The sequence below is a fragment of the Vigna umbellata genome, chromosome 3 (assembly GCF_029865625.1).
Source record: "Vigna umbellata cultivar VRB3 chromosome 3, Vumbellata_1.0, whole genome shotgun sequence".
Lineage (NCBI taxonomy): Eukaryota > Viridiplantae > Streptophyta > Magnoliopsida > Fabales > Fabaceae > Vigna > Vigna umbellata.
Genome location: NC_142167.1, coordinates 16,669,982 through 16,695,960, shown reverse-complemented (window position 1 = coordinate 16,695,960; position 25,979 = coordinate 16,669,982). Strand labels below are relative to the sequence as shown.

The 25,979-nt window shown below is 30.9% G+C and overlaps 1 protein-coding gene and 2 pseudogenes across 1 annotated transcript; 1 reads left to right on the top strand and 2 right to left on the bottom strand.

Annotated features, from left to right (window-relative positions):
- Nucleotides 1-889: 889 nt before the first annotated feature.
- Nucleotides 890-7,264, bottom strand: LOC124842829 (beta-galactosidase 8-like). The gene is made up of 19 exons (XM_047319416.2): nucleotides 6,903-7,264; nucleotides 6,700-6,795; nucleotides 6,305-6,417; nucleotides 6,162-6,228; nucleotides 5,989-6,081; nucleotides 5,729-5,872; nucleotides 5,446-5,534; nucleotides 5,203-5,308; nucleotides 5,008-5,095; nucleotides 4,728-4,846; nucleotides 4,245-4,403; nucleotides 3,893-4,095; nucleotides 3,715-3,803; nucleotides 2,653-2,762; nucleotides 2,426-2,539; nucleotides 2,215-2,316; nucleotides 1,796-2,007; nucleotides 1,346-1,682; nucleotides 890-1,232 (listed from the first exon to the last, which is right to left on the bottom strand). Exons 1-19 carry the CDS (start codon nucleotides 7,065-7,067, stop codon nucleotides 1,125-1,127), a joined length of 2,514 nt encoding a protein of 837 aa, XP_047175372.1. The 5' UTR covers nucleotides 7,068-7,264; the 3' UTR covers nucleotides 890-1,124.
- Nucleotides 7,265-9,699: 2,435 nt separating this feature from the next.
- LOC124842813 (fasciclin-like arabinogalactan protein 11 pseudogene) lies at nucleotides 9,700-10,814 on the bottom strand (annotated as a pseudogene).
- A 1,656-nt stretch (nucleotides 10,815-12,470) lies between these two features.
- Nucleotides 12,471-13,594, top strand: LOC124842562 (fasciclin-like arabinogalactan protein 11 pseudogene; annotated as a pseudogene).
- The last annotated feature ends 12,385 nt before the right edge of the window (nucleotides 13,595-25,979 follow it).

Sequence of the window (25,979 nt, the reverse complement as noted above, 5' to 3'; positions counted from 1 at the left end):
ATCCCGTGAAGTTAGAACTTATATCTTTCAAGTTGATATGGCTTCTTTGCAACTACGTTGTATTTTTCCATTTCTCAGTTCTATTCTCTCTGTCAAAGACTATCTATACATTTCTTCTTTTGCGTTTCTCAATCACTATGATTCCTTCTGTTCTAACTTCATTTTCCAAAATGGCCCGATTTCTCATTTGGTTTCATGCCTTTGTTCAGTGTTCTCTATTTGATAATTAACGTCTTAAATCCGTAATATCTTTAACCTAAATCCCTTTGTGATTCAAAATTTGAATTTTGTTAGGGTTTAAACCGATCTACTTTGATATTTTTAGGGTTCGGATTTGAATTTGAAAAAATATATCAGTGGTGAACTTTGGCACTTACTTTGATTTATCAGTTTCTGCATACTGTGCACACTCTATAGTGTCTTTTATCACTGAAAAATACTTGTTCACATGTATATTTTACACTGATATGTTATTTTGAATTTCAGATTCAAATTTGTAGTGACTATTGATGTATATTTTATAGATAATTAATATTATCTATAACTTTTTACACACTTTACTTGTTATTTTATTAAATGGGATCAATTTACTTCTGAATGTATGTAATTAGGTCAACTTTAAAATATAATAAGATTTGACGAAGTCATGCAAAGGAAGACAAACATGTGAGTGTGTAGTTCTATCATGTAGTACAACCTCAGTTCAGATGTCATGAGTTAATACAATTTTAGGATGTTTTTTTTTAAGTAAAATGGTCTACTTAACACGATTTCAGTGTAAAGTAATTTTGGTTTAGACTTTAATATTTTTTTTAAAGTAAAGTTGTCAATACATGACACTTGCTTTATGTTTTTTTGCTTTAAGGATATTGAGGTTTTGCATCAACTATCTACTGATGTATTAGGCATAATGCATTTTAATGATTGAATGCCACACCAATCTGCCATCGAAATCATAAATAGGATTTTTTAGGCCATTGTAATAAAAGAGTGTTTGACACGTTTTTCCTAGTTTACTAGCAGAAGGCCTTTTTACATTGGCCAATGAGGAATCATCTTCAACGAGTGTCAGAGACTTGGGAAAGTGCAGAGTGCTATTCAGACAAGTCCAATTAGCAACAATTTTATGCACAAGAAGCTTCAACAGCTAAACTCTTTGCTACTCCTTTACATGGATCTCCAAACGTATTAATTGATAGTTCAATTCTACAACTGCTTGATCCAATGCAGCCCTGTTAGAAGATGTTCTTTAGAGTAAGTATAATCCGAGTCAAAAAACAAAATAGAATTAGCAACACAAAATACATATATGAACTTCTTGTTTAACAAGAAAGCATGATAACACCTTCTGCACAATGGATAGAGTCTCATTGCTGCTGCAGCGTCCATGTTTGAAGTTTCCACAAGTCCCCTGAGGTGTTCCAAAACTAGCAAATTTAATGGAAGAGATCACCTGATTAGGATAAGGGCACTCTAGTAACAGTACAGGCCCTACTTTTCTTCCTGAATCTGCATCAGAATTCCAGGAGTCTACAGGTGGAGGGTGAGATTCAGATACATGATAACACACGCTTCCTATCTGTTTTGTAGCAAAACTGATTTGCTTAGGGTTGCCTCCACTTTCCTCAAACAATACTAGTGTGTTGCCTTGAGGTCGTAACCATGATCGTGGTACATGGTATCTGCGGGATTAGTACTCAAATAAGTATCTAGCAGGGTTGCATTTACTTTATTTGAACAATTAAGAGCTACTTTCAAGTTTCAACTTCTCTCATGCAGAATATGTAGCACTTACAATGTCTGTGATGGCTTTCCACAGTTCTGGAGGCATTTGGATGCTTGATAGGACCCTCTATAATTGCACGAATCGGTACAACCACCGCTTGGAGAGGCATAGGTAGGCCAGTATCGCCCAATGCTCTGTCCATTCACCCAAGCCTCACCTTTTCCCATCCCCGTGAAGTCAATTGCAACTGGATTGCTACCAGAGGGAGCTACGAAGTTTATCTGATAGAATGAGTTAATACATTAGCTAGCAGCAGCAAAATCATTTGTCCTACAGTAGCATTGCCTTAATTTTCTATGAAGTGTGTGATTATGGAGATATCAGATGCAAATGTAAACACAAAATTGGACAATCCATAAACAAAAGGAAACAAATTGTAGTAAAGTAAAGAGACTTTTCGGTAGATTATATATTCTATTCAAGATTACCTTGTACCAAATGAAGGGTTGGTGTACAGGTAGGGTAGACTGTGAATTCCACTGTCCAGAACTGCCACCAGATGGACCTAAATCTTCACCTTTAATACCAATCTGAATTCACACAAATTATGGACAGTGTATTCTATATATGGGTCCAACCAAAACCTCAAAATGAGAAAAAAAAAATTGGCTTTACTTAGGCTGAGAGCATGAGACTAACCTGATATGTCCACATATGGGAGGACAGATCAAGAGAGCTGCCATTTTTCAAACCTTTTAATATCACAGGGCCAGTGATCCCTGCACCCCATGTGTCAAAAAAAGCTCCATAGTTCTGATGTGCATAAGGTTTGCATTAATTGATGTGGCAATGAGATCTGTTTTGGTGATACAGTGAAATAATACTGGGAGGATTAACAGATGAATATATTACAAGAAAAGAAGAACCTGAAGTCCCACAGTTAAACTCAAGAGATCAATTGTGTTCTTCCCAGCCACTAGAGTGATGGGGATGTCTACTTTGACGTTAGCTTTCTCATGGTTCCCCATTCCACTCCCTGAAAAAGTTCTCCATAATGTTACAGATGAGTGTCATTGTTGATAGATAATGAAATATTTCATTTAAATGAAGAACTGAATATTTTGCTACATCCTTGAAACTGTTCTTACTTTATTTCTAATCAATCTAGAATTCATTTTGCTACATCCTTGAAATCGATTGAGATGCTGGTATATGAGTTTTTATATAATAAATTTTACAACTGAGAGAAGGAAATGTTGGATAACATGAGTTATAAGTTGTTGAGAGATCAAAACATAAAAGGAAATTTTAAAGGCTGCTATATAATTGGTTGGGTGTCATTATTCTGATTTTGGCTTGAAGGAATGCATAAAATCTTTGATGAACATCAATGTTGAAGGTAGTCCAGAGGAAGAAAAATTGTGCAGTTAAAATTTAGAACAAAAGGAAGGTAGTTTGGAGATTGAAATGACCTAAGTGTTAATTCTATTTATTTATATATTTTTTTAATTTTTTTGTAAATGTATTTTATAGACTGAAATAACTCTTAGAATTCCTTAACAGTACTCTAGCAGTTACACAGATACAGAGTCACATGAATACCACTAAATACTCTTAATATAAGCTTCAATAAGCATCACATTTCCATTAAACACTTGACACATTATTCAACAGAACATGAGTTATTACATCTATGCAGTATACATTTAAATGTTTAAACTTGTGTAGAAGTTTTTGGATTTTCAACCACACATACTAGGAAGATAGAGATACAGGGATGTTCCTTATTTGTCATGTAATGACTCCAGAATACATAATGTTTGCCAACCTAGACATAGTTTACCTCATTTTAAAGCATTTTCTAGAAGAGAAGCTTTGACTTCAAGAAGGATGGGTGGAGCGAGATACTACCAGGGAATTTAAACAATAATATAGAAGCATAAAAAGATATTGAACTCACAAGAAGGATTGATTTAAATTTAATATACCTGCGAGTTTCCCATTTATGAAAGCACGAAGAGCATGACCAAGGGATTCAATGTGAAGGACAGCTTGAGTACTAGTATCAAGATCAATGCTGCAGAAAAAACAATGAAAATCATTACTGTCAGACAGAAAATTCCAAGTCAGAAGAAACTTTCTCAACCTAGAAGATATATTATATACCTTAATGAGTACCACAGATAATCACTTCTATCACCAGTTGTATTTATTTGCTCCAGTAACCCAAATTTTGAGAATGAATCAGCCTTTGAAATACCGATAGGTTCACTAATCCAACTCCAGCCCGAGTAAGAATCATCCAACGAGCCAACCTCTTCTTTTAAAGATTCAGTTCTAAAGCTTGAAATCACAGATGCAGAATTAATCTGTAATCATAAATAACTATTCGTTATTCAACTTCATGCACTAGAAAATGAAAGAGGTCTGAAGTGTAGATAGATCAATCACATGCATTCTGAAAGTAACCTCCTTCAATTGAACTATCTATTTTGATCTCAAAGCTGACAAGGCAAACCTTTGCAGTATTAAGCACTACACTCTTGCAGTCTGGTAAGATGCTCACGGACCATGCGGGAAGGTGATATGAATTTCCATTGAAGGTCACTTTTGCATCAGATGTAGCAATGTTGGCAAGGAAAGCGGAACACACAGCTCCAGTCTTGTACACTGCAACCTGGATTTGAATAGTATATGTTAAGAGATGTAACTAAACTATCCATTTGGGATAACTGATTCTAAATGTTGAGGAGTTTGACATTCATGATCCTTTTACCCAACAATTACACTTATGAATGGTTCGCTAAAGGGAAAACTTTATTTGTAGTGAAAAAGACTTAATCTTCAAAAGACATGCAAATCAAGTGTTAATCAAGTATTGGGAAGGAAGCAGGAACTAGAGAAAACTATAACATTGACAAAATCAGGTGAAAAATGAGACATTTAAACCACTAAGATAATCCAGAAAATGTGGCCTAATTTTGAAAGGACTACATTTTACCTCTATATTTGGTCCAAGAGATGTAATTGTTGGATCAGTAGCTGTCAGTGCTTCTTCACAAAGTTTTATGGCCTTATGCAAGTCTTTAAGGTGACCCCACTTAGGCTGTCTAATAATTCCTGCATCATGCAGTTCAGATATAAAATGTGAATATGTTGTCATGTTACAAGTTTGTTTATTTTTCTTGTTGGTTGTATATGGAAGCAAGGTTGACTAGTTTATATAACTCTATAGAGTCGACAATAAATATGACATATATAAAGGTTGAAAAATTCCATACCATACTCATCAATTGGTGCATCATAATCATAACTACTAGCAACAAAAGGCCCACCAGAAGCCCGGCCAAAGTTTGTCCCTCCATGGTACTGTTTTGGAAGCAATCCAAAAAGTTGGGGCATCACCTCATTTCCTTGTTATCTAGAATACTTTAAAGTTAAAAAAGCCTTAATTACATCATGTAATGTTGCATTACCATATAGTAATTGTTGAAAGTTCCCCCTCGTTGGAAAAAGCGTGCCACAGCAAATGCAAGATCTTCCACAGGTCTGTGAGGTAAAGCATCACCAAATGCAAGAAACCTACAGTTTTGTGGGTTTCGATAGGTTGGAAGAAAAACAAAATTAGAGTTGAATGCGAATGGAGATATTATCAGTCAGATCATATTTTGAGTATTACTTTCAAATGACTAAAATTTTTTACAGAAAAGGACACTAACCATCCAGTATAACCCTCAGTCCATATTTTTGGTTTTGCCTTAGAATTCGGTTGGAATTGGTCACAGTAAAATGCATTGCATGTGTTAATCTGAGAGTGGTTGATATGACAAAATGTGAAATTAATAATGGATTAGGATAATTGTTGACAGCAAGATAGTAAGATTGCTCAATTCAGGCATCAAGAAAACAAACAACGGTGTAAAACAAATAAATAACACTAGAAGACAGCTAAAACATAAACTGTTCAGCATAATTGTTGATGGCTAAAAGAAGAAAACTTACAATTGGATCTGGAGCATCTAGCTGTTGGCACATTACCCAAGGAACCCCTGTATCAAGAGATGTTGCCATTGATGCTGCCCATTTGATGTAGGATTTAGCAGCTGGACCATAATCCGCATCAATGTTCCCATACTCATTTTCAATCTGTTCATAGCATTTTCACATTTAAAAGTTGGCAGTAGGCTATTAGAAATTCAGAACTCTCTGTATATCACGACATGTGCATAAGAAAAATGTATTCAGTAAAATTTAAGAAAAACCTGAGACAAAATAATAGGTCCTCCCTGTGACATATAGAGGTTCTCTTGCTTCATCATATCTACAATTTTAGCGGTGAACCGCTTCATTTCTTTCTGAAAACAATTCAATTTCACATGATAACGGGAAGAAGATTTAGCAAAATGAGACAAGGAGAAAGGAAAGGAATAATAACCTCAAATGGTTTGTTATCAGTTCGGAACTGAATTCCTGGTATAAAATGTAGCCAAAGAGGGAAACCGCTGCTCAAAAAAGTTAAAGGCCATGATCAGATATGAACTTCTTTGTGAAAAAATACATATAAAGATCATATTTTACCCGTAGTTCCATTCAGCACATGCGTATGGACCAATCCGGAGATGCACATATAGGCCTGCTGCTGCTACTGTCTTCACAAATTCAACCAAATCTGCCCTACCTTCAAAATTATACTGCCAAGCCAAAGCACATATTCCATCATTGATTTCTTCATAAATTTAAGCTTCTGATTGACATTAAGAAATACCCTTTGTCTCATTGTTCTTATTAACTCAGAAAAATATGTGAAGCAGTGATCATTTACTTTCCTAAGCTGCATATACTTATTTTCGGTTTTGATTACTGAGCATGTTTGAAAAACGAACACAATGCAATGCAAAAAGCAGTGAACAACAGAAACTATACAAGAATGGTAATAGTAATAATAACGTTAACAGAACTAGAAAGAAGAGGACCTGGCCTTGAACTGGTTCGTGTAAGTTCCAGAAAACATAAGTCTCAATCACATCAAGTCCTCCATCTTTGGACTTTTGAATGATGTCTGGCCACATCTGAAACAAAAAAACACCACCCCTTTTGACTCCAACTTCAAAAACAAAGGAAAAAATAGTGTACATGAAACATTACAGAGACACAGAAAGAGGGTAATGAAGAGAACCTCTGGAGTGCTACGAGGGTAGTGGATAGAACCAGAGACCAAGACTCGGCGCTTGCCATCAATGACCAATGCTCTATGGTCGTAAGTGACATTTGTGGAAAACGAAGAAGGGGCATAAATGCAGAAGAACCAAAGCAAAACAAACAGAGTCTGTGATGCTCTCATTGCCTTCTGGAATTGTTAGTGCAAAAAGAACAAACAAAAGCAACAAGGGAATGATACCCTCTTTGCGTTTTGCTGTAGTACTGGAAGCAAAACAAGTGCTAAAACGGACTTAAGAATCAACACAGATTCTGCTCATTCCACTGTTACTTTTCCAGAAAGAGAAGCGATACTCAAACTCAATAATCTTTTTCCTTTTTCATTAACACCTTATACATATCTTTTTCTATAATTTATTTCCTCATGTTATGGATAACTTCTTTTTTAATTTGTTTTTCAAGTCATTTTCAATATTATAAGCTTCATTAACTACAATCACTTGTATCAAATTTTAATTATCTAACTACTTTTATGGTTCTTTGATTAAACACTTTCTCTCTTATTTATATTTTCTGAACTCATCTCAACACAGTTACTTTTCTTGAAAGATAGAAATGAATTGAAAAAGTCTTGTAAACAATGTGGAAAGAAAGGAATAAAATTTAAAAGCAGACAGCTTTCAGGACAGACAGAAAAAACAAGTTTGTCAAGAATCAATGTTTGGCTAGTTAGGTTCATCCATCGATTTCTTGTGTCTTTTTTGCACATCATGTTGCTGTTTGGCCTCTTGTTTGAAAGATACTCCTTTAATTAGCTGTGGAAATAAAAGAAGTTGTTAGTTGAAATTGATAAACATGGGAAAAGAGAAAGGTTATTTATTGTAAGCATTAAAAGGGTACGGCACGCATATGCAAAATATTTAAAAAGGAAGTAAAAAAACAATACGCTGTGTTTATATTCTCAACAAAGGCTATAAAAAATAATAGATTGAATTGAAGTTTTGGTCTCTTTTATCTTATATATAAGTTTTAGTTTGATCATTTCTCTTTCAAAAATCATCTCAATATGTGTCCTTTTCTGACCGATTCTTGACCTGAAATTTGTCATATTTGATCAACCTACATAATAAACTATGAAACTCAATTGACAAACAAAAATTACTATAAATTGAAGTGAATTTTACGAGGAAATCGAGTTCCGAACAATAAAAATAAAAGTATACAATTCATTTTTCAATTTTTAATTAGTTCATGGTTGGACCCATATAGTTTTATTCTATTTTCACTAGATCTACGATTATTATTAATTTGAATTCTATATTTTTTATATTAGCCATGAGTCTAATAGAAAAAAATTTAGTTATTGAATCTTAAAAGAAATACTTTTTTTTTCATAAACTTGGTGTACTAATATATTAAGATTTCACGTCATACTACTTTAATGCGACCAAAGAATAAAGTTTGGCCAGGAAAAAAATGATAATTATTTTAAAATAAAACAAATTTATCCACATATATGAAGAATCAAATTGAATTTTTAAAAGACAAATTACTAATTGAAATTCATAAGTAAAATAACGAACCAAAAATATCATTAATAATCAAAATAGTTTTTGTTAATCAGTGTTATTAGAGAATTAGTTAATATAATGGAGTCAAAATATTTTCTTTTTGAAATGAATATGTAAGTGCATTAAAGAATCCTAAAAAATGCAACAGTTTTAGTATTCCAATGAAATATTTTTATTTATAATTTTTTAACTAATATCCTTAAAGAATGAGTTAGAAATTTCTAAAACTAACAAACTATTTTATGGGGAAAAGTGAAGCTTAAATATTATTTTCACAATCAAATTTTATTAACAAAATAATTTTAATATATATTAAACATCAAAGGGGCTTCTCACAAACTTTATTAAATTAATTGTGAACATATAGAACACAAACAAAATAAAAGAAATCAATTTTGCATTAAACCGATTCAGAAATCTGTATATTACATTGAAGTTCACTTATCCCAAACAAATAGGTTTAGCTATACCACAAAAACATAATATATACAGGAGATTATGGAGAACTCCCAAACCATAGAGATAAGAAATTCAACACTATCATATATATGCTTTATTAATTTCGTTTTTTGAGCTACTCTTCTTTTATTCATTAAAGTTTCAATTTCGGTATTTATTACTTACAATAAAAACATTTTATATTAAAAAATGTTCTTCGTTTAAACTTAATATAAAATGTAAAGTGAATAATCTCTTCCACTCTATTCTAAGAATCATTTTGTTAAAAGAAAATTGGTTCAACATTAAAAAAATAAAATTCTTTAGTAATTAAAAATAATAATTTAAAAGATGAATTATTGTAATGCAACCTATTCTTTATGTTGTTAATTATTATTTATCATCTATTAATAATATTTCTCAAGAAATACTTACTACATAAAACAACTTGACAAACATTAAATAAAAATACTTTAGATCAATCATCGTATATCTAAAAATATTTTTGGAGAAAAATATATTTAAACTTTTAATCTCGATTTTAAGTAAATATAGGAATAGTGGATGAATTAGTATCACTTACTATTGTGTATCTATGGGTTACATTTGCCGGTTTTGTTAGTTCACCAGTAGTCACTGATAACATACATAACATACTTAATTAAATATTAACTGAGTACTAAGTAACAGCACTATGGTATATATTCAAAGTGTGGAATTATTATACCTGATGCATAGTTTTTTATAATTACATAATTAAGAAAACTATATCAACTTCATGCATATAAGAACTTTAAAGCTGAAAAACTTGTTTTTTATTTATGAAAAGCAGGCTTCCAAGATACAAGATAGCTCATGTATATGTAGCAAGAAAATAAACTGTTATCAGTTAAAACTGATAACACAGTGTAACAGAAAAGTCTCTGAAAACAGAGACTCACAACAGTTTGTAAATTCATCAAATCCTGCTTTGGTTCATGATGACAATGCAAGCAGGATAAGTCCTCCAAGAACAAGGGACACCCACTTTCCTCGTACGTTGATGTTCACAGTGCCAGAGTTGTCGCTTGTGGAATTAATTTCAGATGATTCTGAGGAATCTGGAGACAGTGGCTTCTCCTTATCCGCTTTAGGAGCCTTTGCTGAAGGTTCTGGTGCCAAAGAGGGTCCCTTTGCTGGTGCTTTAGCAACAGTAAAAAATTCCATAGGAAGAAGCACCTTACCCACCTTGTAAATAGCAAGATGTTTATCTGTGTATACAATGCCAGTGATGGTGGTGTTAACCTCACCCGTTGAGATGTTCACACTGCCTCCGTAACTTATCACGTTCAGTTCCACTTTTCCAGGTTTAGCTCCTGCAAGCGTTCTCACAGGGTTGGTTAGAGTATCAAAGTTGGAGCTAGAAACATAGTCTGACAGAACATGGAATTGTAAGAGCTCGAGCTTTTGGCCATCAGAAAGAGAGTTGAGGAAGCCTGCTTTGAGTTGAGAGAAGGAACTGTCATCAGGTGCAAGAATGGTGATGCCACCTGACTTAGTGGTGAGGAGCTGTGCATTGAGTTGGTTGATCAATTGGGTGGTTTTCATGAGGCGAATAAGGATGTTGAATGACTTGGCCTGCCTCAGAATTCCAACAATGTCAACAGCTGCAGTGTCGGGAGTGGCATCACTTGGTGACTGTGGCAATGAGGGAACCAATGGCTGTTTAGGAGCCTCAGCTGGTGGAGTAGGAGTAGGTTGAACTGGTTTAAGAGGGGCAGAAGCTGGTGATAATTGGGCTAAAGTGGTGGTGGAATACAAAAATGAAACTAGCAGTGCTACTGAGAAAGACAGAAGACATTGGTTTTTCATCATCTTTTGGTATTTTTAGATGATAATGGTTAGGAAGATATAAGAAAGGAATGGAAATGGTAGGATTTGTATATGCAATGTGCAGTGGATGAATTGATATGGTGGTGGAGATGGTTTTTATATAACATGTCTGGGAGTGGGAGACAGTGAAAGGTAGGTGAGAGGTTTTGTTTGAAAATCTTGAAATGTGATTTGTGATCATACAATGAGTTAGTAGCTGGCAAAGGAGATTGAGGTGTTGCATCAATGAAGATGTATGGATGAAAAGTTACAAACTAAACTGTTAAAAGGTTACTTCATCAGATGCTTTCTGCAATTTTGTTTTTCTTTTCTTAGTAATGAGAAGGTTAACAATGTGTATAAGAACATTCTTGATCAAGTGTAAATACTATTTAAGCAAGTAATAAATATAATTTACATGTCCTTTAATGTATTACATAACTCATATTCATTAATATATGATTTAGGTACTTAATTAAGATTAAAAAAAATTTTGCTTCCGTCGACAGTGTTTAACATTCTTTAAGAAAGTATTTTATTTACACGAGCATCTAAAAAAGATACACGGTTTCGTGATAATAATAATAAAGCAAATGAAATTATCAAATCTAATTCGTATAAAATAAATCTCCAGTAATTGTGTCTTACATTACTAAACAATTTTTATAAATCTAACCCGAATGTGTGTCAAATATGTGGTTATAATTGATTGAAATTAATCAACCATACATTTTTATTTATTTTAATATCTTTTGATATTTTAACTTACATTCAAAAAGTCTTTAAATACAAATTGATCCGGCAAAAAGTATTAACTCAAATATCATATTCTCTTCTATACTTGTATATGGGAGGATATTCTATAAGATTTTCCATCGATTTTCACATCAACTATTCAATTATCAATTTTCAAATATATCCCAATTATACCACTCTGCAAAAAACCATGCTCTTTTCTCATAAAAACATAAAAAGTAATGATATATATATATATATATATATATATATATATATATATATATATATATATATATATATATATATATATATATATATAAGACCGACCAACCATATAGTAATTATTGTTTTGGCAAATACAATCACTTCTTCTTGGCAAGTCTTTACAATCCCAATTTGTATTGTTACTAGTTAATAAAAGAGTGAATGCATTTATTATGTTAACAATGAAGTTATTTATTATTTAATAAGAATATTTATTCAAAGATACTGAAAGAATGCAATTCTTTGATTGGACCCGTTTAATTTCCAAAACGGAGGTCTTCATCATTTTGGCCATATCATTTTCTATTATGTTAGTAAGCCACCTTTTAAATTACATTTTAAAATGTATATGCATGCATCCAATTTGGTATATATGATGAATCCTGACAATAACATTTGACATTTGACATGAATGAAGGCATAATAGTTCAGTTCACATATTCATGGTTCACATCTTAATGTTCTCCCTGTCAACTCAATACACCTCTCTCACCAATACAATAGTGTGATTATTACCTGTGTCTTAAAGAGTTTTATTTCAGGAATTAGAAACAAGGCTTCATCATTCTAACCACACAATATGTATCGTGATCCTTGTTCTCCATGACAGATGAAATATATCCTCATACTCCCCAGCTAACAAATTTCACTGCCATAACATTTCACCAACCTATCATTTCCTTGGCCTATAATCACTATATAAGCCCTCTCTTTTCACAAATCCAACATATCAGACACAAACTGCAATAATCATTAATTCAAACCATTCACATTCTTCCAAAATCATCAAACCCCTCAAAAGGCTTCAATTGGCAACTGGAGGATGAAACAAGCAACCATTTTCTCCTTATCAGTGTTCTTACTCTTTTGGTCTACCGCCTTGAGCATTTCACCAGCACCTGCAGCAGCTCCAAAAGCCCCAGCAGCAAAAACTCCCCATACCCCAAAGGCTGTAGCACCATCACCAAAACCATTAGTCCCCACATTACCTCAGTCTCCAGACTCTCCTGACTCTGTCCCTGATGACATCACCAGAATCCTCAAAAAGGCCAAAATGTTCTCAACCCTCATTCGCCTCCTCAAAACCACAGAAATCATCAACAACGTCAACTCACAGCTCATAACAGCCAAGACTGGGGGCATAACCATTCTAGCACCAGACGATTCTGCCTTTTCAAACCTCAAAGCTGGCTTCCTCAACTCCCTCAACGAAGGCCAGAAAATCGAACTTGTCCAGTTCCACATATTGCCACAGTTTGTCTCAAGCTCAAACTTTGATTCTCTGAGCAACCCTGTGCAAACAGTGGCTGGTAAAGACCCTCTAAGGCTTCCACTCAACGTGAATGCATTAGGTAACAGTGTCAACATTTCAACTGGGGTTGTCAATGCCACCATTCTTGGGGTAGTATACTCTGATAACAAACTTGGGATTTATCACGTTGACAAGGTGCTTCTTCCTCTGGATTTCTTTGCCACCAGTAAGGCTCCAGCTTTGGCTCCTTCATCTCTTGCAAAGGCTCCCAAAGCTGCCAAGGAAAATTCTTCTGAGGATGATCAAGGCGAAACAAAGCAGGATCAGAATAAATCTGGGGCAGTGAGTTTGGTTGGCCTTGGTGGAACAAAGTTTATGTCACTTGGCATAGCTTTGATGGCAGTGGCAACCATGTGGTATTGATGATCCATGTCGCAGCTGCACTTCCAGTTTTCTATGTCAAATATGCTGTTAATTTATTTCTCTTTGCTTTTTTTGTTTAAATTTTGCTCTGTTCCTGGTATCTGGTGTGTTGAGGTTACAGAAAGGGCGAAAATCTTTCAATGGTTCACGATTCATTTGTTAAACCGTAATTGTTCCAACATGTTTATATTCTAAATTCTTTTTGTTAAGAATTTATAAATTGGAGAAAAATCAAAACTAAAAAGTCTTCTTGAATCGTTTCCGTAACATTCATCAAAAACATTGTTTTGGATAACCAATTAAGAGTCATTCCCTGAATTTGTTATTAATCAAGAAAGATGTTAGGAAGATATAAAGGTAAAAGGAAAATAAAAAACACCTTCTCCCAACTGATATCAGTGACAAAGGAAGAACAACATGGCAGTAATTTATATGTACCATTCTACTCACACATGTTGCTAAATTACATGTTATATAATAAAAGTGGTGTCAGAAAAACCAAGAAAATTTACAAAATCAATTGATCGTGATGGGAGAATGGTGTGGCCTTCAATCATAAAAAGACATTGCTCTGTCCATCCTTACTTCAATATATCATGTTGATGCAACACCTCAATATCCTTGCCAGCTAGAAACTTTGTGTGTATGCTCATAAATCACTATTTAAGGTTTTAAAAAAGAGCCTTTCACCTATCTATCAATTCCTCCCACTTCCAAACTTTCTCTATAAAAGCCTACTCCTTCATGCCATCAACTCATCAACTGAACACTGCAATTACAATTCCTATAATTTGAAATCACTTCAAATATCATCCAAACCTTCATATAAAAAAAATGATGAAAAAGCAACTTTTCTTGTCCTTCTCACTAACAATGCTCCTTTCATCTTTGTTTTTCACCACCACTTTAGCCCAGTTATCACCAGCTGTTTCCCTTCTAAAACCACCACAACCTACCCCTACACCACCGGCTGCAACCCCTAAACCATCTGAGATTAATTCCACAGTGGAGAAGTCTGGCACTACAGAAATCAATGTGCATGAAAAGTGGGTGTTGTTCTTGGAGTACTTCTCGTGACTGCATTGTCATCGTAATCTGGATTAGGGTTTGAAACAAAAAGTGTGAACTATTAGCTGCCATGCAGTTAATTTTTAAGGTGCAATATTGTGATATGTTGTCTGATTTAGAGAAAGTAGCAAGTGCTGTGAAGAATTGTGAAAGATGATGGAGGAATCAAACTATTGATGCATTTTTATATAATTCTTATTATTACATAATTTTATACATGTATTATGTATTGTTAATGTTTTATATCGTAAAAGCAAGAAAAGGAAAATATTTTTTTTCAACACACTAAGACGGTTTTTCATATTGAATAGGTAGCATATTAAGAATATGTTAGTACTAATTAAATGTAAAACGTAGTCTCTAAAATTATTAAGAAATTAATTTTTAAAATTGACTCATTAAAGTTAAATTTTTCTCTATTTATATATGGATCTTTTATTTTGGTTGATATGAGATTTTCAAAATACTTTTCATACACATAATAATGACAAATAGATACATATTATAACCCAATTTTTTAAATTGAATATGGAGATGAAAAATTATTGATATACTCTATAATTCTCATCTATATATGTCTATCTTCTTTTTCATACTTTTTCTTGTTTAAATTAATAAAATATTCATAATTTATTATGGGGTTAAATATATTTTTCGTCCCTTAAGTATCACACGATTTTGGGTTTAGTCCCTACTTGAAACTTTGATGGCTTTTAGTCCTCATAGTTTTGAAACTCTTACTATTAGTCCTTAAAAATGAACGGCGTTAACTTTTGTGTGATGTGGCAAACGGTGAGGACACTCTTATGCCAGCTTCCATCTTCACTCTCTGCTACGTTGGTTGTTTAATTTTTGAAATGAGATTAAGTATGTTTAATTTGGTTGAACCTTACTTCGTCATCTCTCATAAATGAAATTTTAAGAAGTTGGGTTCTTCTTCATCATTGCAGTTAAGGGCAAAGAAAGCTGAGGAGGTACATTTGAAGGTCGTCTTCTTGAGGAGGTAAGTTGATAGGTTTTGTTTTGCTCTTCTTCGTTATCAGTCTCGGAAAATTCCATCCATGAATTCTCGGTCAAGGTAGAGGAAATACTCATAATCTCAACATCAGAAAACCCTTATTTTTTTTTATTATTTCATTTTGGAAACAATTATAGAAACATGAACCTCACTACCCTCCCAGATCTCCTTTTCCCTTATTTTATAAACCTTGATAAATAACATTAACAGTGAACGATTGCTTTCGTTTGTTGAGATTCTAAATTTGAAGCGTCAGAATCCGTTGTAATGGAGGGAAGTGGCAGTGGCGATGGCGGTGGCGCTGCTCCGTCGTCTGCACAGGTGAAGCAATATTTGCAGGAGTTCTCTAAGTTGTTTCAGTACTATCTCGACAAATCTACCCCCATTCCGCCTACAGATGGATTGGGACATTGGTCATGGCATCCATCTACGTCTTGTGTATTGTTTATGTGCAGGGGTTTTACATTGTCTCTTATGGCCTCGGAATCTACCTCCTCAATCTCTTGATTGGTTTTCTCTCCCCTTTGGTTGATCGAGAGCTCGATCCCTCCAAATAAACATACCTAATTTCATTTCAAAAATTAAACCATCAACGTGGCAGAGAGTGAAGAGGAAAGCTCGATAAGACGTGTCCTTGATGTTTGCCACATCATACAAAAGTTAACGCCGTTCATTTTTTAGGACTAATAGTAAGAGTTTCAAAACCACGAGGACTAAAAGCCATCAAAGTTTCGAGTAGGAACTAACCCAAAATCGTGTAATACTTAAGGGACGAAAAACATATTTAACCCTTTATTATGTAATCTAAAAGTTCTTTTATATATATATATATATATATATATATATATATATATATATATATATATATATATATATATATTTCATAATTGGTTGGTTTGTTTTATATTCATAAAGTTTAATCATATCTTCAAGTATTTTTCCTCTTATCAACGTCTTTACCCACATTTTCCTTTGTATGGGGTTATATTGGGATGAATGTTCTTAATTTCATTGAATCGAATAATTCATGGTCAGACATTCATTTGATTATCTCTCTTCTTGATATTTTTATGTATTATTTATTTGTTACATGAGAATGTTTAAACCCTTGATGAATTGGGTAACAAAAAAAAATTGTATAATAAAATTTGGAAGCCTTCTTGAAGATGAATTAATAAATTCTTAATAACATCAAATAGTAATATCTCAAAATAATCCTGGCACGGAAATTCTTTCACTCTAACTCAACTAAATATTTTTTCTGGGACAGTTCTTCTCAAATTATTTATACAATTTAGTTTTTTTTTGCACTTGGAAATATATAAAATAAAAATGTAATCATAATATTGTAAGTATAACTAATATATCTTATTGGATAAATACATTTTCAGTCTTTTCAGCGTGAGATTAAGAGGATAGCCACAATCATAAATAGAGTTTTGTTCTCCAAAGTGTAAGCTCTCCTTCGGTGGAAGTTTGTAATTTTTGGTAAGTTATCATCAATGTAATATTTTATTTTAATAGCTTTATACTACTAAAAAGGATGTTTACAAATTCTTATTAATATAAATCACTATAAATTATTAAATTAAAATCTTAAAAAATAAAAATTGTTATAAATTCTTTATTAAATTATTGAATTAATTAAGTAAAAAAAACAAAATAAATATCATTGAAACATAGAATAAAAATTAAAAAAAAATATAGAATTCATTTTTTGTAAAAAAAAATAAAAAAATTTTCACAATTGAAGTCATAGTAGTAAAAATGACTTTAACATAACAAAAAAACATAAAGCAATTTTGACAACTTTACTTTAAAAAAATATTAAATTCTAAACAAAAATTACTTTACTCTGAAATCGTGTTAAGTATGACCATTTTACTTAAAAAAACATCTTAAAATTGTATTAACTCATGACATCTGAACTGAGGTTGTACTATACTTGATAGAACTACACACTCATATTTTTGTCTTCCTTTGCACGACTTCACCAAATCTTATTATATTTTAAAGTTAACCTCATTACACATAAATTGATCCCATTTAATAAATTAACATGTAAAGTGTGTAAAATTTTATTGGGTACCAAGATAATTGTACCCATAAGAAACCATGTAATGTAAGGAATATCATGAAAATCATTTATAAATATTAATTGTGCTTTATCTAACTAGTAATTTTTATTAGTAACATTGATAGAAGTATTACTAAACAATTTTAATGACATTTTTAATAGAAAATTAACGTTACTAATGTTGTTTAATTAAAAAATAATATTATAAAAGTATTGCCTGTTGGTAATTTTTTTTAATGAAGATAACATTATTCAACTAAATTATTTTTCGTAATATTCTATTTTTTATATATGTTACTCATTGTAAATGTTCAGCAACATCTAATGAATATTTTTACAACATTTACTATGTGCACGATAACATCAATTACATTAATGGTTCCAAATAAAAGGAATTAACTATAACTGTTTAATCCATGCTTTCAAATAAAAGGAATTAACTATAACTTTTAATCTCTTTGATGCATGAATCAAATCATATATAATAAAACAAGAATTTAATTAAAAAATTGTTTTTTTTTTCAATAACCACCACCTTCTATTTTATATTCTAGTTCTTGAGGCTAAGTTTTACATTAAATTAATACCAACATAAACATAGTACAATATATATAACCTAAAACTATGTAAATACGCTACTATTCCTCCATATAAGACAATACTAAATTAATATCTTTAATGGATACTCACGACAAGATACAAATATTTAATTATCTGGATGTTAATTGTATGGGTACCGGTATTATGGTATTCAACATGTGAATATCTACTATTTATTATAATTATTTTTTTATATTTTTTCTTAAAAATAACTAGTAGTGGATTTTATTTTAAATAAAGCTATTAGTGAAAAAAAATATTGAATAATTTTTAAAATTTGACTTTATATATTTTTATTTTTTATTTATAAAATTGAAATTATTTTAAAAGAGATTAATTTTAAAATTTATATTTTATTACAACTAAGTTTTCATTATATTAATATTTTACTAAGTAATTTTATTTATCGCAAAAAAAATTATTTAATTTTAAGTAATTTTATTAAAAATTAAAAATATAAAATATAAAAAATATGTGTGGTTATCTATGGTATAAAGTAAATCCAAAAATATTTTTCGTAAATATCTATAAAGCAGGTAATGAGATAGATTTTTTTAACGAGTCGGGTACTCCAGGATATTGAACCAACTAATTATCATTCCTAGCTATTAACCATTTGAGATGTTTTGGAGTTTTCCTTTCTTTTTATTACTCTTCTATTATGATTTTAATAAAACTCGGTGTATTCAAACACTCAAGTTCTCAAACTTGGATACTAATTTATTGACAATAAATATTTCGTATGAATAGTCTAATTCACTTTTTCATCTATTAATTAGTCAAAGAATATAACTCTAAACTTATAGAGTGAAATTTGACTTTCCAATTTCAAGCCTTTAATGTCTGCTAATTATTCCAAGTCAACACAAAATAACTCATATCTTTCCACTCTAAACTAAAGACTGAAAAATTGCTATTAACTACATTTAACTCTGTTCAATCTTATTAATTACATTAGTTGACTTCGTGATATTCCTTTTAATATTATTTATCTTGTTGGATTTTATACAGTTACTTTCTACTTTTAATCAAGAGTAGGAGGTTGAGATTTTGGTTATATAAATCCATGGTCGCAGAATGAATAGAACACTTGAACAATCTGTTGATGTTCATAGAGAAGAAGGAAAACACGGATAACGAAACTCGTCTTTGTGGCAAACTCTTGTTATTGATATTATTTTGCACACTGATATTTAGCAGCAGTGCTGCTTCTACCAAGGCCCCAAGGATATCATCTTCTTTATTATTACTTAAACTGTTATTTTGGCTATAAAATCATTAACTTTTATATATATAATTAATATTGTATTTGACTTCATAACATGAATTGAAGAAAGTTTGGTGTCATCAACGGGTAGGCCTAAGATGATTATCTGATCAAGACCACCAACATGCATTTCCAGGGGTAAGAATTGCACACCCTGCAAACGAGTCGTTGTACCATTGCCACCTGCTACCATGCAAACCGACACAGCTTCCCAGCGATACGACGACTTTGGCCCTGAGGCTAACATCTGGAAATGTACGTGTGGCGGCAAACTGTACGACCCATAGATTTATTATCGTGTATTCAAATTGGATATATAGAATTTGACATTTGACCTGAAATAAATGTTGTCGTTACACCATAAATGTGTGTAATAAGAGTATAATAATTCTATTACTTTGTTCTTGGATTTTATTTTTTCGCTTTTATCTTATTTGTTCTTATGTTTTAAAAATCCTTTTAGCAATAAGACAGTAAGATAACATTGTTTGTTAAATACTAGTGAACAATTGGCTAAGGAGAATTTGGAACCAAAACAGGCAACTGATCGGCTGTCAGTCAAACACTAATCATGAAAAAGTAAATATCATGATCAATTATTACATTTAATGGTCATATTGAATGCGAATATACGTTATTTATGAGTTATTGGCAGGTTGTATTGTGTAAAAATATATCGCACTAATGATCAATCAATGGACTTGGGTGTCACAAGTCCTATAAATATATAATTGATGTTTAGGTACAAAGATCTTAATCTATTACAATAAAATATAGACGTCTTTATCAAACTGACTTGAGTGTCTTATGCAGTTCAACCACCCAATTCAACCGAAACATTTTGGCACCAATCGTGGGGCCGAGCGGCATCCCCATGATTCGACGAGGAACCAGACGTGCGCTCGGTCTTGACATCACTACTTCAAATCAATACTAGGTTTTGCAACAAGAGTAAAAAATTCCGTAATAATTTCTAAAGGCATGTCTTTTGTTTTGAGAACTTTCAGGAAGGTTCAGTCAGGTTCCACTTTTCATTATAATTCATAAATTATAATATATTTGTTTAAATCATATTTTTGTAAATTATAATATATTTTTTTAACTCATATTTTTGTGAGTAAAAATATTCTGCACAGGAAGGTTCAATCCTAAGTTCAACTTTGACAGGTTCCACTTTTCATAAAAATTTATAAATTATAATATATTTGTTTAAGTCATATTTTTGTGAGTAAAAATATTCTGCAGAGGAAGATTCAGTCCTATATTCAACCTTGACAGGTTCCACTTTTTATTATAATTTATAAATTATAATATATTTGTTTAACTCATATTTTTGTGAGTAAAAATATCCTGCACCTACTTGACAGTTCCACTTTTCATTATAAATTCTCATTTTTGTGAGTAAAGATATTCTGCACAGTAAAGTTCAGTCCTACATTGAACAGATTCCACTTTTCATCATAATTTATAGATTATAATATATTTGTTTAACTCATATTTTTGTGAGTAAAAATATCCACCAGAGAGGAAGGTTCAATCCTAAGTTTAACCTTGACAGGTTCCACTTTTCATTATAACTTATAAATTATAATATATTTGTTTAACTCATATTTTTGTGAGTAAAAATTTCCTACACAAGAATATTCAGTCCTACGTCCAACGTTGACAGGTTCCACTTTTCATTATAATTAATAAATTATAATATATTTTTTTAATTCATATTTTTGTGAGTAAAAATATTGTGCCCAGAAGGTCCATTCCTACGTTCAACCTTGACAGGGTGCACTTTTGATTATAATTTATAAATTATAATATATTTGTTTAACTCATTTTTTGTGAGTAAAAATATCCTGTAAGGTTCAGTCCTACGTTCAACCTTGACAGGTTTCACTTTTGATTATAATTTACGAATTATAATATATTTGTTTAACTCATATTTTTGTGAGTAAAAATATCTTGCACAAGAAGGTTCAGTCCTACATTCAACCTTGACATGAAGGTCCTAGACTTACGTTCAACTATGGTCTTCTAGTGACTAGCTCACTAGCAATCTTGGGTGGCAAGTGATCAACTCACTTGTGTCTTCTAGTGATCTACTCACTAGCATGTCTGGGCGGCCATACGAAGACATTCAACTATCGTCTTCTAGTGACCAACTCACTAGCATTCCTGGGCGGCCAAGTGATCAGCTCACTTGTGTCTTCTAGTGATCTACTCACTAGCAATCCCGAGCGGTCATACGAAGACATTCAACTATGGTCTTCTAGTGACCAACTCAAAACGCTCCTACCACGACTCAACTACAAAAACTTAAACCCCTTCGCACATGCAAACAACTGCTCGGGACTTGGGGGCTTAATGTACTATACCCTGGTGACCAATCAGCTAAGGAGAATCTGGAGCCAAAACAGGCAACTGATCGACTGTTAGTCAAACACTAATAAGGAAAAGGTAAATATCATTAATGGCCAATTATTACATTTAATTACCATATTGAATGCGAATATACGTTATTTATGAGTCATTGGCAGGTTGTATTATCTAAAAATATATTGCACTAATTGTTAATCAATGGACTAGGTTGTCATAAGTCCTATAAATATATAATTGATGTCCAGGTACAAGGATCTTAATTTATTACAATAAAATATAGACATCTTCTCTTTAAGAAACATATCTCACTTGAGTCGAAGTACCTTCTGCAGGTCAACCACCCATCGAAGTGGATCGCGCTCCCGAAGAGGATTGAAAATCAAAAGAGAACGGATCAAAGAAGGATGACCGACCCTCGGAACAATTCAACTAAAATCAAAATCATTTAACTTCTGTAAAAGTTTTTAAATGAGAGTGTCAAAAGCACCTTTTTCCTTTATAAAAGTTGTGACATAGAATAAAAAAATATCATAAATCTTTCAAATTTCGTTTTTTAATATTTTTTTTTAAAATTCGGTGTCTTAAAACTTTTGATTTTAATATATAATGTTAACATTTGACAGTCATGTACGTTTTGGAATATTGAAAAGTGACATTCATTAAGTCTCTTGTATTATTGATAAAGATTTGAAATATTGAAAAATGATATTCATTAAGTCTCCTATATTATTGATGTGGTAGATCATGATGAAAACTATATTGACGATGATAAAAAATAACTTAAAGATCCAAAGATATATTAAAAATATTTGAATAAGTTGAAAGCGTTATATAATATTAGAGATGAAATACAATAAATATAGAATTTTATAATTTATTAATTAGGTGCTAATTTAAAGAAATTATTAGATATTGAAATTTAATAGTCTACGATTTTTAGTAGAGACAATAATCATTTTAAGTTCTAAAAATACAACTAAGTTATGTCACGTCTCTTACATCATTTATGTGTATTTCTCGTTAAAAGTATTACCTTCTCCATTTTATGAAACTATATTTCATTGAAACTATGTATCAATCTCTTTTGAGTTACAAATTGTTTCCATTGGCTATTCCAACATTACAAGCATTTTCCAACAAACACATACTTAGATTTTTTTTTTCTTTTTTTTTTTTAGAAGTAGGAATAAAAGAAAGGAAGTTTTTCCTACAACATGTTTTCTTCCTAGAATTTTATTTAATTGATATTATTATAGTTTTTAGATGGTACGAATTATAATTCTTTTGATACTATATAGTTTAAGATTGTACAACTCTGTACTTAAATAATGAACTTAAATAATTTATATTTAAGATTGTATAACTATGTACTTAAATAATGAACTTAAATAATTTATATTTCAAATTGTAGATATATTTTCTTAAAAAAGTTTGATATTTTAAACTCTAAATTCTAAGTCCTAAACTCTAAATCCTAAATTCTAAACTTTATATTTATGATGGAATTTGACATCATAAATGTTTGTAACAAGAGTATAATTATTTTGTTACTTTGTTCTTGGATTTTCTTTTTTCCGCTGCTTGTTTGTTCTTATGTTTTATGAATTTTTTTTAGCAGTAAGAGACACTAAGATAGATTTTGGTACAATTTTTTAAACAATGACCCTTAAAATCTATAAGAGGGATGAACACTTCCTTTGAGTTCCACAAAGGATATAGACACCTCTCTTCAATCACGTAAGAGATGAAGAAACACCTTTCTTGAATCCATAAGAAATGAACATCTCCCTTTAATCACAAATAGAATGAGCACTTTCTCCTATCAACAACATAAACAATCTATAACACAAGAACTCATTTGATGAAATCTACCGCTTTATTTATAAAAGTCTTTTTTTCGAAATTAGGTCAAAAAACTGAAGATAGACAAGTCACAATTGTCGTTGATAATCAATTATCATAAGTGATAATCGATTATCATAGAAACTTTTCGAAGAACATTTTCTCGATGTACTAATCAATTATCAAGAGTGGATAATCAATTATCACATAGTTTTTTGTGAAAAATATCGAATTTTATGAAAAGTAAAACTTTTCCTAAGTATTCTATTGCTTGAGTTTTGTCTTTTGACTATTACCTTCTAATTAAAATAGATACACAAATTACAATACTTCAATAACTAAACTTTTAAGGCTTCAATATATCTCTTGAATCCAAGCATTTTTTTTAAGTCTTCAAGACTTCTCAACGAATCATTATCATCAAATTCTTTATTGAAGGAAGATACCCGTCTTTTTCTTTTGACACTATTTAGTTTGGATTTTTTTTATAATAGGTATCAACTTTCTGTGTATAGGAGTGTCTCTAACATCTTTTGAAGTTTGTCTTTTATTTTTTTTTATTTTTTCATGGATTTGTTCTCGGTTCCTCGTGATTATTTTTTTTTAATAATAATTTTTCATATGACAAAAATAACTGATGTGCTTTAAAGTTTGCCAAGATATATAATGAGACTTAGAATGAGTTTTCAATCAAACGAAGATTAATTTGATTTGATTAAAAAGTTAATAAATTTTAATTGAAATTGTTTGGCCTACTTGAGTAACAGACAACAAGAAAAAAAAATAAAATTGTTGAAGGAAAAATTCATCGATAATAAAAAAAAATTGTTGGTAAATACAAATTATCGATGATTCAATTGTCAAAAATTCATTCTGTTTGTTGATAAATGTTACTAATATATAAAAAAAATCAATCATTGCTCTTTTTTGTCGTCATTTTATTGTTAAACCATTATTGTTTGTCTCGTTGTTAGTGATGCACCACTATTATTGCTACTTCCTTCTCTTCCTTGATTTTTCTCGTCTATCTCTAGCTAATATATAAACATTTTTTTATTAGATTTAGCAAAATAATTGGTACATGCCGATTTAAGAAAATTAAGATCTTAACATATTTATAAACAAACTTTTAAAATTTCAAGTACTAACAAATTTTTAAAAATAATCATTATTTAAAAATTTATTAAAAGATTTTATTATCGGATTCATTAGTAACAAAAATCTATATAATTAAAATTTTAATTTACGAACAAAAATTGTTATTACTAATTAAAATTTGAATTTATTAACATATTATATGAACAAATTTATTATGGATAAAAAAATTTAAAATTTGTCTATAAAATTTGTTTTACAATCCAATTTATTCTTGGAAAATATTTCTTCAACTCTCCATGACAACCATTTAACAATTCGTGACGGCTTTTAATTGGTACATTTAAAATAATTTTCTTAAAAAATATTTAAAAAGAATCAATACATTTTTCACAAATAATCATTGTCCAAAAAGTTTTGTTAACTTTTGTTAACCTATCTATTATGATTATTTATGAAATAAATTTAATAAAATAACATGTAAAGTGTGTAAAAATTTATTGGATACCAAGATAATTGTACCCGTAGGAAACCATGTACAACATTAGAGGAATATCATGAAATCATTTATAAATATTAATTGTGCCTTATCTTACCAGTAATTTTTATTAGTAACATTGCTAGAAGTATTACTAAAAATGACATTTTTAATTGATTAAAAAATAATATTATAAAAGTATTGCCTGTTGGTAATTTTTTTTATGAAGATAACATTATTCAACTAAATTTTTTTTCATAATATAAGTTACTCATGGTAAATGTTCAGCAAAATCTAATGAATATTTTTACAACATTTACTATGTGCATTAATTACATTAATTGTTCCAAGCATATGTTATATGGATGAATAGCTATAATTTTTTATCTAATAATAAATGTTTAATCATTTCAAATAAAAGGAATAAACTATAACTTATAACTTTTAATCTCTTTGATGCATGAATCAAATCATATATAATAAAACAAGAATTTAATTAAAAAAATTGTTTTTCTTTTCAATATAACCACCACCTTCTATTTTATATTCAAGTTCTTGAGGATAAGTTTTACATTAAATTAGCACCGACATAAACATAATACAATATATAACCCTGTACACTGCTATTTTTTCATATAACACAACTTTGCATATATAATATAATAATATAATATGTTCCAATTCCACTGGACACCAAAATGAACTTGACTTGATATGATCCAATTCAATCCAAACTAATTA

What these genes read in the sequence shown, in the direction of transcription:
- LOC124842829 (XM_047319416.2), bottom strand. Translation starts at nt 7,067, where the DNA reads ATGAGAGCATCACAGACTCTGTTTGTTTTGCTTTGGTTCTTCTGCATT. An exon ending in ACCCTCGTAGCACTCCAGAG is followed by an intron (nt 6,796 to 6,902) that starts GTTCTCTTCATT and finishes TTTTTGTTTCAG; the next exon opens with ATGTGGCCAGACATCATTCA. An exon ending in AACCCTTCATTTGGTACAAG is followed by an intron (nt 2,008 to 2,214) that starts GTAATCTTGAAT and finishes TCATTCTATCAG; the next exon opens with ATAAACTTCGTAGCTCCCTC.